The sequence below is a fragment of the Aythya fuligula genome, chromosome 1, assembly GCF_009819795.1.
Source record: "Aythya fuligula isolate bAytFul2 chromosome 1, bAytFul2.pri, whole genome shotgun sequence".
In the NCBI taxonomy this organism is placed as follows: Eukaryota; Metazoa; Chordata; class Aves; order Anseriformes; family Anatidae; genus Aythya; species Aythya fuligula.
This window is the reverse complement of record NC_045559.1, coordinates 12536812-12552020: the sequence shown is the minus strand read 5'-3', so window position 1 is coordinate 12552020 and position 15209 is coordinate 12536812. Positions and strand designations below refer to the sequence as shown.

General features: G+C 37.0%; 1 protein-coding gene across 6 annotated transcripts in view; it reads right to left on the bottom strand.

Annotated features, from left to right (window-relative positions):
* Positions 1-15209, bottom strand: part of MAGI2 (membrane associated guanylate kinase, WW and PDZ domain containing 2) — a 771045-nt gene that overhangs the window by 165902 nt on the left and 589934 nt on the right. For all 6 annotated transcript variants that reach the window (XM_032182540.1, XM_032182497.1, XM_032182505.1 and 3 more), the window contains one exon: positions 1342-1399. In XM_032182540.1, the coding sequence (XP_032038431.1) occupies positions 1342-1399 (58 nt within the window). The remainder of the gene's footprint in view (positions 1-1341; positions 1400-15209) is intronic.

Sequence of the window (15209 nt, the reverse complement as noted above, 5' to 3'; positions counted from 1 at the left end):
TTCCGTTTGTTTGTTTGCTTTGAATGAGGGCTAGGGAAAGTGATTGGGCACTTACAAGCTGCTACTGTTATAACAGTGAAGAAAGTGTATCTTAGAGCTACATCTTCTAACCCTCCTGAAATAAGATTTTTTGTTGTTGCTTTGGTGATCTCTCTATCCAGCTCTACCCTGTGCTATTAATTGCTACATATTCTGAGGTCTGGAAAATCTGCAGCTCCATTATCTGACCAGAGTGGTCTTGCAACGTGTTGGTATAGATTCAAGAGACCAAGAGAACAATGTGACACACAAACTAATATTTTCCATTTTGTATGAAATCTCTGGAGTAAATGTACTGCTTTGTGTTAGGATCTGAAACTGAGATTTTAGGTCAGGTACCATCCTCTGTAAAGATCTCTCTTCTTTAATAAAAGGAAGTAATAGATAGATCTTTCTCAATTCAAATAGTCTTTAAACGTGCTGTCTGCACAGAGATGGGGAGTGCCTTTTTCAATCCTCTGCTATATACTTTGAGTGGCCTTTGATAGGAGAGAAGAGTGGGAGTAAAACTGACCACTCTGAGAGGGTATCACAATTTGAATCTACATTCACTTTACATAAATCTGATTGATTGTGTTAAACTAAAAAGCATAGAAAATCATCTCTCTGATTTACCTATTTTATGCAGTAACTAGCTGGAACAGGTTCTACCTTACCTATCAGTCAAAAAAAAGCTTTCTACTGCCCTTTGCACAGAGCAGTAAGGATGGCTTTCTTTCCTGTTCCACAACTAAAATAAAATATGAGAAATGAAAGCAATGATTGTGCTGTGAAAAAAAAAAAATATATTCTCTTATTTTCAGGTGCACTTTTAAGTATGGAATAAAACACAATATACACAGAATTTTACAATGCAGAATATAAATAACCTGTCTTCTGGTACAAACAGTGAAATCTGATTTGCAGAAGAGAAGGACAACCCAGAAAGGGATCTTAGCTAAAATGATTATGCTTTGCTTTTATTCATTGACTAACAAGATCTGTACCTTACTGGATATCCAAACCTTACACAGACTATACAGCAATATTTCTTAAATGAATACAATCTTTTGTACAAGTATCAACTGGATTGTTACCATGAAATCACACCCTCGAGAAACAAAATGATTGAATGTCTGATTTGAGACACACTGAATACATTTGGCCACATTAACTGTATTGATGACTGAGAATTCCTGGTATACCTTCATTTTAACATGTCAAGTAATTGTACCCATGTCTTGCCAACTAAGCACAGCAGAGGATGCTAGTATTAGGTTATGACATATTAACAGCAACTTAATATTGAACTTGGGAACTTACTCAACATAATAAGTGCCATAAATGGGATCATCAATTTTCTCCCAGCCATATGGAAGCTCTGAAAAACAAAGAGTTATCTGTCTCAGTAAATGAATTACAGAATGCTAAGATTTCTGATAGTGAAACAGTGGATCTTTGCTAGATGTTGAGGGAAATAACTGGATAGTGAATTCAGATAAAATCACCAAAGCAAATGCAAAATATTGAACACACTCCATGGTGGCCACAATTAGTATTAACTTGAAAACTGGCATGCAAACAAATATCTCAGTCTTGAGAACACCACATTTGATTGAACAACTTCACTGTTCCAACAGCTGTGCCAGCCAACAACAGTAGCATATCTTGTATGACATCACTGCTGGAGAAAGAGGGGGTATTCTGTTTTTTCAAATAGGTGTACACACAAAAACACTGCTTTGCTTTTTGAGCTCTCTTTTTTTTTTTTTTTTTTTTTTTTTCCACTGCTATGAATCCTAGAAAAATTGGTCTCAAACAAATGAAAAGAGTTTGCCTCCTGTCTCTTAATTATAGTAAGTATGTCTAAATGTTCCTGAGAGATTTGTCATATTTATCTTACTGTCATGGCAATTCCATGGCCTCCAAAGGCATGCTGCTGCAAAGCTTAGTTCTATATCTAGGACCTCACTGCACATAGAAGTATGCAGAAACACAAACTGAAATAAGATATTTTCAGCAACTTTCAGCTTTAGAAGTAATTGATTTTTACAGAAATAGAGAAGACATCTAAAACACTCAGATATTAACAATTAAAATATTAAATATGTTGATTTAATGAGCTTGAAAGTAAATCTGTATTAATGTACAAGCAAACATGCATAAGTGAATGTACATCCATAAACATATTTTATTATCACTCACAATGAGTACTTAAAATTATTACAATGCCAACAGAATTTCACATAGGATTTAAAAAGACGCATGTGACAAATATCTCACTCAACATGAACAGAATAAAAACCTCAGTGCCAGATGGAGGAAACATGCAAAAGGATAGACATTACCATCAAGCACAGGTATTGATATCTATGCAGTTAAGGACTGGCACAATATACATGGAATGGTACTGAGATTCTATAAATAAATTTGATTCTGTAATTCCTTATGTCAGTATTTCTTCCTTTGAATTATATCTCAGTTATACTTTTAAAGTCACTTTTTGGAGACTGTAAGAGTATGAAACAAGACAGACCAGACCTGATGTAACTCATACTGAGCATGGTCATAAAACTGGCCATAAAGAAGTGCTTCTGGATGACATATATATATATATATATTTTTTTTTTTTTTTCCAGTGACAATGTGAATTGACAATTACTGATGTGCTGTAAAAAGCTAAATAAGAAAGTAAGGAACTCCACAAATTTGGAACATAAAGCTCAAGGACTTCCTTAACATTGATACTCATTTTTTTCTATTATGTTCAGAATATTGTTAGCACTGAAATCTTCACAAACCTGCACTCTGAACTGATTTCATTGGGGTTGCTTTGTTATAGTCACTTCATAGGAATAAATGCTGCATAAGTTATTTAAACAGGCAACAGTAACAGAACGGTTGAGGTAGGAAAGGACCTCTGGGGGTCGTCTGGTCCAACCCCTCTGCTGAAGGATGGGTCAGCTAAAGCAGGTTGCCCAGGTCAGTGTCCAGTCGGTTTTTGAATACATCCAAGGATGGACCCTCACCAACCTCTCTGAGCAACATCTTCAATTGTTTGATTACTCACAGAGTAAGTCTTTTCTTACATTTAAGCATGATTTACTGCATTTCAGTTTGTGCCCTTTGAATTTTATCATGTCACTGGACACCACTGAGAACTCTGGCTCTGTCCTCTTTGCACCCTCCTTTCAGGTGCTCATAGATATTGTTGAGATTCCCCTGAGCTTTCTCTTCTCCAGGCTGAATACTCAGAGCTCTCTCAACCTTTCCTCACAGGAGATGTGCTCCAGTCTCTTCATCATTTTCATGGCCCTTTGTTGGACTCTCTCTAGTACGTCCATGTCTCGTGTCGGGGAGCTCAGAACTGGACACAGTACTCCCTCTGCAGTCTCATCAGTGCTGAGCAGAAAGGAGGGATCACCTCTCTAGACCTGCTGGTGATGTTCTGCTGACTGCTGCCCAGGAGGCTGGTGGACTGCTTTTCTGCAAGGACACATTAGCTGGCTAGTGGTCAAGTCACTGAGCATTAGAAAGTCTTGGTGTTCCTGTTTCCAGACCTGCACAGAACTTCAGTAAAATCTGTAGGAAACTGCCTCTACACTGGTTCCCATAGAGTCCTGTACATCCTGGGACTAATCTGTGAGATGTAATTTGGAAATATTCAAAAAGAAAGCTGCTGATGCACAAATCTGTACTGCCCTTGTAGTAGGTTCTGTTCCTAGTACATTCCTCTTCACAATTTAATATGAAAAAAATGATGTTTTTACCAAATCCTATGACATGGAATAAATACAAAGTATTTGTTTAAATACTATAGGCACATTTTATTTTAATGTAATATTGCAAGGCTTTCTTCATCTAATTAACTTAATGTTGCTTTCATATCTGGCAATCAAAAATTACTTTCCTTTAGAGAAAAGTGCAGCAGGCACCAATAAATTCCATACATACTCAAAAATACACAAGCATGTACACTGACACACTCATACAAACGTATGCATACATCTCTTTCCCAAAGTGAGTTAATTGATGTGAGCTTTTTTCAACAATGAAACTAAAAATATAAAGATGTTTTGCAAAAACATCCTTGTAGATATTACATTTCTGTAAATATATACTTTAAAGTACACAGATGCAGAGGATATACTTTGTTTTACATATTCATGAAAATATGAAATAATTTGAGAATTTACTATCCTCAAATGGTCTATTGGTCTATTTTTCCCAAAAGTAATGATACATAACATCATAACAGTCAGTATGGACTGAAAGAACTATTAAGAATGCAAATGGCAAATCCCATTTTCTAGTGTAAAAGCCTGTAAAAATGTATTGAATTGGTGATATTACGGAGAACCCACTTTTAAATGCATGGGTGGAACCACTGATTATCTAACATCATAAAACAGTCATGGGTTCAGAAAAAAAAGGAAATAAAAATACCTTGGTGTACCATGATAAACTCCATGTAAGGCTATGCTCAATTTTTTTTTTTCCTTTTGAGATGTATCTTGTAAGCTATGTTTAATTAAAATTCTGTGTAGACCAGTAAAATGAAATAGCTAGAACACAAACCCCAAGCCTTCTCCTGAAATATTGCAGATAAGGTTAGTGGAGTTTGGTTTACTACAGGGCTTCTGCTGAAAGAATCTTCTGCTACATTTGCTTTCAGAAGCAGTGTGATAATTTTTCATGAGATTAAATAGTTCCATTTTTCACTGTTGAAAGATTACAGGACAGGAATACTTTAATGCTTCATCAAATAGGAAGCTAAGTGTTTGCCAAATTGGGGGTGAGGGCATTGCAGTTTCTATTTTTCAGATCACTGTGCCCAACGATGACCATTAGGAATGAGAGTGAACAGTAAACATTTATAAAAGAGAATTGTTATAAAACACTTGCGAAGGAGATTACTGTTGGCCATCATGATTTGAATTGGGAAGGAGGATGTAAATTATAGCTTTCTCTGATATTCATTTGATAGCACTAGCACAGAGTGTTCATGTATAATTTCTGCAGCCAACGGTTTCATGGTTACTATGTTATGTATGAAGTCTTCATTTTCATGAGCTTAACACTTCTGTCATTCATGTTTTTCAGTTCTATTGATTCCAGAATTTCTTTGTATAGCAAAGGTTGGAGTCGATGATCTTGAGCTCTCTTCCAACCTAGACAATTCTGTGATCCTATGATTTTTTTTTTTTCTTAAAATCTTCAGTATCTGATATTGCATTCACAAATATCTCCTCATATTATCTGGTGGAGGTCTGGTTCAGGCACATTTGTAAAATCATCATTTAAAAATCAGTAATAGGTTGTGCTGCATTTGGCAATGCTGATACTACAAGTGGATGAAAAGGCATGTATGTATGCTCCAGATTTCACATTTCATAGTTCATCCTTTACCAGAGAAGAAGAATCTAGCTAGCACTGCATCAGTCATCCAAAAAAAGATCAAAAAGGCACAGCTGACACTCAGATACTTTGCTCAGTATGCATCTGGGCAGGCTTTTAAATGCAGAGTGAGCCACATTTCTAAAAGTTAAATGCCCAGTGATAACAAAGGTCCTTGCAAGAATGAAAGAAGGAAGGAAAGTAAGAAGGAAAAAAAGAGAGGAAAACTAATGTAAACTCAAGCAGGTCATTTTAATAATCAACGGCAGTGCCTCCTCATCACAGCCTGCTTATGCTAATTGTCCAGATGCTCTTATTCTGCCTTCTGAAAGCTGTTGTGTTTCACTATGATTTTTGATGGTGCCACTTAATCTTCTCTGGGGATGGAGGAAGGAATACATTTTGGATCTTCATGTGCCAAGATGAAAAAAACCACCAAACATATTAACCAAGATTAATTTTTCTGAAGTTTATGTGTTATTAACCACATTAGAGAGTCATAAAAACCTCTCAAGGTTTCAGAACAACAACCAGCATTATGTCACTACCCTACTGACAGGCTGGAAAGAAAGATGAGAGTATATTTCTTGAATCAGCTACAATCAAAATATTTGTACAGTAAAATGAGTTTAGCATGAGAGGTAAAACAAACAAACAAACAAACAAAAAAACTTACTGTTATTGAAAATCTTGTCATTAAGGATATGGAAACTGTCACAGTCAGCATGAGGTTGGGTCATCTGCCTTTTTAGCACCCATGCACAGGTCAGGAATCCTTTTCTAGCCTGAATTTGAGACTTTTCAGAAAAAATACTGTATCTTTCCACTCAACAGCCCCTTTTTCCCCTTTCTTTTGTTTTCTTTCTTCTTTGTTCTTTCTACCTCTTTTTTTTTTTTTTTTTTTTTTTTTTTTTTTTTTTTTTCCTTTTCAAGTCAGTTATCTCTTGCAGAGAGCATCAAATATTTTGGGTTAGAAATTACAAAACACGGTGCAGCTCTGCACCCACTGCAGTTGCACAGTGTTCCAGTTTCCTGAAGAGAGAAAATCTTTCCAAATATGTATCTGCAAGTCTAAACCAGAGGTCCTCACTGCTTGGATTACACAAAATAATGTTATCTGCAACACCCTAAAGCACAGCACACAGATTACCAGGGAGCAGAATCTGCCCAGGACATGCTGTGCTGCTGCCTCACGAGCACAGGGCTGGATTAGCACCTGTCTACATACCCAGCTGATATGTGAAATAGTCACAGTAGTGCTGTTGTCCCTGAACACTTCTGTTGAGTTTGCCATAAGAAAACAGAAGATAAATCGCTCACTGAAAGTTGGTACTTAACCTACTATTCACAAACCCATGTGAATCCTGGTAGGCCACCTAGGTGCATAACATACGGGAACTCCAAAAACCAACCAATCACCAACAAAAAACATTTATATGCTAGATGCTATAGTAAAATCTTTCATACTGCTTCAACAGGTTCCTCCACTTAGCCGTGTTTCAAGTGTCACTGGAAAATGCAATTGCTAAGATGGACTTCTCTATGCTAGTACACAAAGAAAAATATATGAAGGAAAATAAATTAGATAAAAAAGTCAGAACTCTGTGTCTCAGTGAGAATAACAACAGACAGGATGCTCAACTGAATAGCAAGAACAAATTCACTCTTTATATAATGAAAGACCTGAAAAACTGAGGGAAATGTACCAACTCCAAGCCCTGCAATGTAAGCTCAATTGCAATTAAACTTGTGTTCGCCAACTGCCATTCTCATACCAGCAAATTTCACAATGTCATCACTGTTTATGTTCAGCCTGTAATCACAAACCATTCATGTGCAATTTGTTCTCATGAGTAAAATGACGTTATGCATAAATTCTTCTTGCACAATGGAAACAAATGTCTAAGTAACATTCACATCTGATAAACGCATCTTCTCCCTTCTGTGCAGCTTATTGTGACATGCTACATCCCTAATTATGCAGAATGCAGACTACTAAATATTACTCTCAATTCAACAATATTTCCTCCCAGCATTGTTACCATGTGAAATATTGCCAACAGTGGGGATATTTTTAACATTAGCTGTAACTGATCCCTCTGACATGCAGACTTGCACAATGATTAAGATTTGCATTAATACAGAAAAAAAATAACAACTGAATTACTGAGTTGTACAATCAAAAAAGACTTCATAAAGGGTTTGTTAGTTATGAATTTTATAAAAATAATAATTGAAAAGCAACTTAAAAATAATTAATAATTAAAATAATTATTAATAATTATATGTTGAGAATTCAGCTAGGTTATTATTATGATTATTGTAAGCAGTCCCTGAGATGGCAAAGTATGAATATAAAACCCCATTCTCAAAAGTTTATCGGGCAATAGCTGAAGCTGGTCAGAGTACTGTATTGGGTTTACACAGCGAGGTTTTGGCAGTGGGGGTGCTTCAGGGATGGCCTCTGTGAGCAGAGCCCAGGAGCATCCCCAAGTTAGGTAGGTCCCAAAAGGACCTGATGCTGGCCAGAGGTAAGGCAAAAAGTAATGTTGGTTGGGCCCCTGTGAGAGCAGATTGAGAAAGAAAAAGCTGCTGTGTTGGGAGAGAGGAGTGAGAAAACATAGAGAGAAACAAGGTGACACCAAAGTCAGTGAAGAAGGAGGGCAGGAGGTGCTGCAGGCACTGGAGCAGAAGGTACCCTGCAGCTGGTAGAGAGGCCAATGGTGAAGCAGATACTTATGCCATGGCCCATGGAAGACCATGGAAGAGCAAGTGGATGTGGCCTGAAGAATGCTGCATGCTCTGGAGACGCCATGCAGGAGCAGGCTCATGGCAGGACCTGTGGCCCATCCTTGCCATGAGAGAGGAGCCCACAGCAGAGATGGTGATCTGTCAGGTGCATTCCCCTGAGCTGCTTGAGAGGGGAGAAGGTAGATTAAAGTTGAGCCCAAGAAGAAGAGGTGGTTAGGGGAAAGTGTTTTAGTTTGTTCTTTGAGTTTGCTCTTCTCATTGCTCTTCTCTGTTGTTGACTGGTCATAAATTAAATGAATCTTCCACAAACTGAGCCTGTTTTCCTCATAACAGTAATTGGTAAGCAATCTCCCTGTCCTTACCTCAACCCACGAATTATTGCATTGTATTTTCTCTGCCTGTCCTCCTGAGGAGGGGGAGAGAGAGAGGACTTGGAGGCACCTTGTGCCCAGTTAAGGTCAATCCACCACAAGTACTTTCCATGGATCTTTTCAAGAGAAAGCTTAGAGTTTCTAATAAAAGATTCCATACTGCAAAATGCTGTTTTCAGTATATTTAGAAATAATAATTTAATGAAAGCAGAAACACTTACCGAAAGGTATTTATTATTAAAACTTCCATCAAATCTTTTATTTATTTATTTATTTTTCCTTTGCTCTCTGTCTTTACTCCTCTGTGCTGAATATTTGGTTTGCATCATGGGCTTTTTAGGGGGAGAGCTTAAAACAATTCCTTGTTGGTCTCAAAGTTGCCAATGAAGTGACTTGTGTCTTGCTAGGGAGTATAAGACCACTAGGAACATGGAAAAATCTCATGTTTTATCTACAAGTCCTTGACCAAGAAACTGGACGCGGTATTCCACAGCATAATTAAACAGTATATTCCTTAGCTTCCAAGAACAGTTGGGAATCATTTTCTCAATGTTATGTTACATTATCTTGTTTTTAATATAACAAATGAAGTAGATCTAAATGGAGTCATTGCCACCCTTAGCCTCACAGCTCCTAGCTCTAAACTAGCTAATTCAGGCACTACTAGGCATAAAGTCACTTCAGCATGAATCTTGGTGCAGAAAGGAAACCTGTCACAGATGCTCAGCACATGCCTCAGTGGCTACTCACATGTATGCTGACAAGCTGCAATGGCATTGCCAGTTGGTTCAAAGTTCAGACATGTACATAAAAGAGACTGTCACAGGCACACTCATTTCACCAAGAGAAAAGGAGCCCCAAGTGCAATCAACTTCACACCATGTTATCAATTTGTATTCGTGAAGTTCAGCATATTGGCTCTACTCCATACACAACTGCAAAGTGAAAGATTCTACCTTTGAAACTGATTTGATTAACACAGCTTCTTTATGCTATATTCTTTAGACTTTGAGGAAAGCAGGCTGAAAATAAACATTCTTTTTGATCTCTTGGATGTTCAAATCTTTCAGCACTTGTACTTCATTACTGACTGTATCAATTCAGTCTTATTACAAAATAGTGTCTTCTGCCTAATAACTACTTGATCTAGAAACAGGCAATTTTACCTTGTTCCTGATTGATATTTAAAACAGTGACGCTAATTAAAATTCAATCAATTTAGAAAACATTTGATTCATGACTTCATTTGTCTCACTGGGTCTTGAAATTCTCAAGTAAATGTTTCAAAATAAAGCACACAACTTAATGTTTTCTCCCTCCCTCCTTCCTTCCTTCCTTCCTTCCTTCTTTCCTTCCTTCCTTCCTTCCTTCCTTCCTTCCTTCCTTCCTTCCTTCCTTCCTTCCTTCCTTCCTTCCTTCCTTCCTTCCTTCCTTCCTTCCTTCCTTCCTTCCTTCCGCTTTCTATTTTTCTATCTTTCCTTTTTTTCTTGGCTTGTTATTATGCCAAGTGGTTATTATCTGATTTTATATGAGGTAAGAGAAGCAAATAGATAGACATATTATAAAAAGAGATGGGAAAATATGACATCTATAGTGATAATAAAAAAAACCACACAACACAACTGAGTACTACTCTGTATGCTTACAATAAACTGATTATCTATCAGTGGTCCACGAATAGCAAGTTCTTCTGCTCAGACTGTAAAATCTCATAGGTGTATCATTTGTGATGAGCCACAACAGCCTTGGAAGTATCCTATACTGGCCTTGGATGGAAATTAAATAAACCAGCACTCTGATTGAGTACAAGACATCTTACATTTTTATATTTTATGTCCAAGTGGCCAATGAAGTTGCATACGATCAAATAGCATCAATAGTCCTCTGCAAGGTACTTCCTACATGATCTGTTTCCATGACTACCATGATTTTAATAATATATTTTCAGAGTTTTGAACAGTAGCTGATGGATGTAATACAGATTTCTTAGTTGTTTAAATAGGATTTGATTAAACAGATAAATCAATACAATTGATGAGAGATATCATGGAAAATCCAGGTTAACACCGGAGAAGCTGATGCAGCAATTTGTGACTTATACTAGTGAAATAAGATTAGAATCTGTTTTGTCTCCTCATTGGTTTCATTGCCTTGTCTAGGGTGAGAACTTTAAAAGTCCCACCTATTATTACTTTTTGCTTTGTTGCACAATAGATAAAAATCTGCTTTAGTTGCATATGTTCTTGTCATAACTTATTCATCACTATGCATTAGTTATATTTATGAGGACACTCATATTGAGTCACTCTGTACTTTAAACATTATGTTAAAAAATCCTTTGGCATTTGAATGACAAGGAAATATGTATGAATTCAGAAGCTATTTTTCTTTGTTTGAATTGTAATACCATCTGCCAAAACTCTCTCTCAGAATGCTTCTGTGACAGCATCAGAAAGAAACTTTGCTTGAAAAACCAGCATGTGCTCTTTTGTTAATCTAGCAGAGACACATTTTGTTTGCATTCATAGGGGCACTTTGCAAATGTAGTGTCCAATTAATATACTAATTTGTGACAATGACAAAACAATCAAATCTCTAAGTCACTTTTTCTTTAGGAATTTTAAGCGTGTGGGATAATTAATAAGACAGTTAAAATCTACCCAAGTTTTCTTCATGCTGTAATGTTCAGTATTGTTGGCATGTAGCTAACATGTAAAAAGAAAGAAAAAAAAAGAAAAAAAAAAAGCAGGCAAAGTAGTACTTCCATGTTCACAGTTTAATTCATTATTTTTTACTTTTATGTTCTGCAGTGTCATGAAAAGCGGCAACACTTACATTCTCCACACCCTCTCTCCTTTCACTTCTCATGTAAAACCTGCATAAGGGAAGAGTAGTAACCCAAACATTGGCTGGAGATGGACATAGGACAGAGAGATGGATTAAAACACAAAGGCGACTGTGGTTCTTTGGTGTGTCTAGTTTATCATTAAGCATCTCCAAAACTCTTCAGATTCTTTTCCCAAAGAAAAGAGCGTCTTGTTTTTCTCGAGAAAACCCAAGACTCTTTCAAAAACAAGCTGTGGTCTTTTTCTGATTCTCCCTAAACCTTGCAGTTTGTTTAGTAAATAATTTGTTCCTCTCTCTACCTTGTTCTTGAGCATCCTTCCTTCTATCCCACACCGACGACACAACCCCCATGAATTCTGCTGTGCAGGAGTAGCTCCACTGCATTGAAACCCAAATCTTTCCTATTCTGAGGATGTCTGAGGGCAATAAATTTATAAACTCAACCAAAAGACTGCTGTGCCTATTTCAGGAGAAACATCTCTACAACCGTTAATTGAAGATGTGCCTGCTTGCTCACTTTGTCATTCATGTGGAGCAGTAGCCTATTTGCACAAGTGAGGGAAATGATACATCTTATTTTCACCAGTGTGCCATACATAATTTTGGGATCAACAGCTGATCTAACTGATTTATTCCAATGGAGAATAACCTTTTTCTCAGTGTATGCCCTTGCTTTATCCCATCTGGTAGTTTTGATTTCCATGGAGGTATTATTTTATTTAATTACATTATTTATTTTTAACTGATTTTGTACTTAATGGTTGAAAACACGTTTCCAAGTTGAATCTGTCTCAGCTCAGTGGCATAATAAACAAATCTTCAATTTCACCTCTTTAGTCTTCTAATTTCTGCTCTTTACTGTTCTCTGGTCTGTTCAAATATCAGGGTGCCTCCAAGTTCTCAAAAAAGAGACCTTCAGCACTGCATCACCTACACCTACACAAATGATGTGCAGTCTACCACAAAACTGGAACAGAATAGACCCTAGAGGACCCAACAGGACCACCAAATATGAAGACTGAACAGGTCTCAGTATTATGTTTTAGCCCAGCTTTGCCTGAGTCTACTTTATACTTTCTAATTCATTTGTGAGCCAGCTTAGAAGTAATCAGATGCAGCCATACAAAACCTTGCCTTTTTACAGACTGACCTAGCTGATTTTTTTTTTTCTTTTTTTTTTGAGAATTTCTCCTTTGGGCACCTGAGAACAATTCAGTCTGAGTGCTTACGCTGGGTTACCTCAACACCAGCACACCTTGTTTGGAAGGTTCACTAAGAAGGGCAGCTGCATGATCTTCCTGACCATCTACAAGCAGAACTCAGAGGATGAGATTTTTGGGACTTTTCTGGACAGGTGTAGAGACTACAGTTATTATCTTAAAGAGCTGGAAGAGACTTGATCTTATGTCTCTGTGGATAGGATCCTCTGACACTGAAACTATAATGCTCGCTATGCACTTCAGTAAAAGGTAATGTTAGGGTCCTGATCCATAACTTTCGTATGTAGCAGCATGGGCTAATTTCAGTTATTAATTTATCATATGTTCACTCTTTCCATTAATCAATAATTAGTTATGTTTTTCCTCAGTGAATTTTAATTATTTTGAAGAAAATGTTATATGCCTATAGAATATGTATGCCCACTTCCTAGGTTTGCCTTTTGTGCTGAGCTACAGTCAGGATTTGTGGATTTAAACTAGTCTATTTTATTCTTTGAGATGTAATTAGGTGTTTGCATTTCACAGACTTGGTTCACATCTGGTTCACTGGTCTGTTCTCAGAGAAAAAGATTATTTCTGTACCATGGGAAAAAATAAGCCTCCAATCTTTTGTAAAAAGTCCTACAAATGCAGGGAATTGCATGCTACATGCATTTTAGGTGCATATTTTTCTCTGCTCCACTGACAAAGTCGGTTGTGAAACTGCCATGTTTGTAAAACAGCTGGCACTGAGCAATTGCAGCACCTGTGGCAGAGGCGGCCTCTGCCAGCCTTTTAGTGCACAGTAAAATGATAAAAATGTATTAGTTTTCCACTTTGCAGTTGCAGTCCTAATTACACAATGCAGCTGGTGCTGCAGGAAAATCCATGCTGTTTAACAGCAAAGAAATTTAAGTGGAAGGAGTAAAGATGATTTTGCTTTGAAACTGTCTCTTTTTTCTCTGTAACCTCTCTCTTTTTTTTTTTTTTTCTTTTTTCTTTTTTCTTTTTTTTTCCTCCTACTGTTTCAAGAGTCGATGATGAGAAAGGGCATAGGGACAAGGAGGGTAGAAAAGACAGGTGGCAATGGGAGACAGAAAGCGTCAATGTGACAGTGAGGGGAGGAAGATGCATTGCTACAAATGGCAGGCACAATGGCTGGGCAGACCTTGCCTGAACTGACCTTGAACTGCTCATTTCCCTCTGTATCTTACTTCCCTGCTCCTTTTTCTACCAACTGGTTCTTTTTGTCAGTTCTGTTTCTCATGCTGTTCACCATTTCTATTTCCCTTCCCTTCTTTTTTATTTTTATTTTTAATTTTGGGGTGCCAGTTACAAATAGATTTCACTTCCTACTACTGATAGAAGACAATGGTGCTTCCTGTGAGTTAAAATGGGAACAAGCGCTCATGCAAGTTGTTACGTGTGACCTAAAAAAGGGAAAATCTTTGTGTTTATAAATTCTGTGTTTGCAGAAGCTGAGCCTGGATATGTGCACCAAGACTAAAATAGAACTGGGATTGTATAATATGGTTTTAAGATTATGATTTTGCCATTCCTTTAAAACACTTGTAACCTGTGATATGAACATGTAACTCATTAGTGAGTGCTTGGCATGACAAGGAGTTTATAAGATTAAAACTCAGTTTTATACAAGTGTCAGTCTATGGTTTTTATGGCATTTCCCTGTCTTCTGTTAATAAAGGCAATTATTGTCACTCAGTTGTTTTAGGACCACAACTTTAAACATGAAAGTATGGTCTGTATCAGGGCTGTCAGTTGCAGACTGTCCTAAAGAGGCCGAAGTTCACAATGCGTAATTGTCATTTGCTCAGATTGCTGGCATCCTGTGCTCTTACAATAAATACAACAATATCAGCTTAACCTCCAAAATATGGGGACCTCTACAACAACTTTAGTCCTACAATCATCAAAGTCATTCTTACATCCCTTCAGAACAAGGCTGTTAAAAGGAGTTTGTGTCATATAGTATCTCTGAGCTAAACCTTGCCCACTGTTTGTTTTACAGGTCAGACTTCTGCCACTCACATGTTTCTAAGGTTCTGAAATCATTTCATAAAGTGAAATAGGACAGTAGCAGTAACCTCATCCACAGTTAGTTAGGACAGTGAATGGAAAAACATATGAAAACCAAGGAAAATAAAGAATAATACTTAATTAAAGTACTGTATTATTATCAAGCCCCAGTAATCTTGAAAAACAATTCTCAATCCTGCCTGTTCACTCAATTCTGAAGATTCTGAAGGCTGTTTTTGTCCTATAAATATCAGGCAACAGTATCTTCTTTGCAGTAGCAAAGGTAATTCACTACAATCAGACAACAGTTAACACCATTTTACAGTTCCAACTATCCTTGAAAGATGGGAACTTATATTCATCCATGTTCATGTTTCTGTTCTGTTCTCTTTAACTATTATTACTATGAAAGTTATGCCATCTCCTTTTGACATCTTTGTTTTAACTGTCCATAGTGCGAGAATGATTCATTTTTGTCCCAAAAGGAAACATCAAACAAATCTTTAAAAGACTGGAAATTTTTCTATGGCTATATTGATGACTGTGCTGTTCTGTGTAATCACACTGGTTCCTCATGAAGAGAAACACT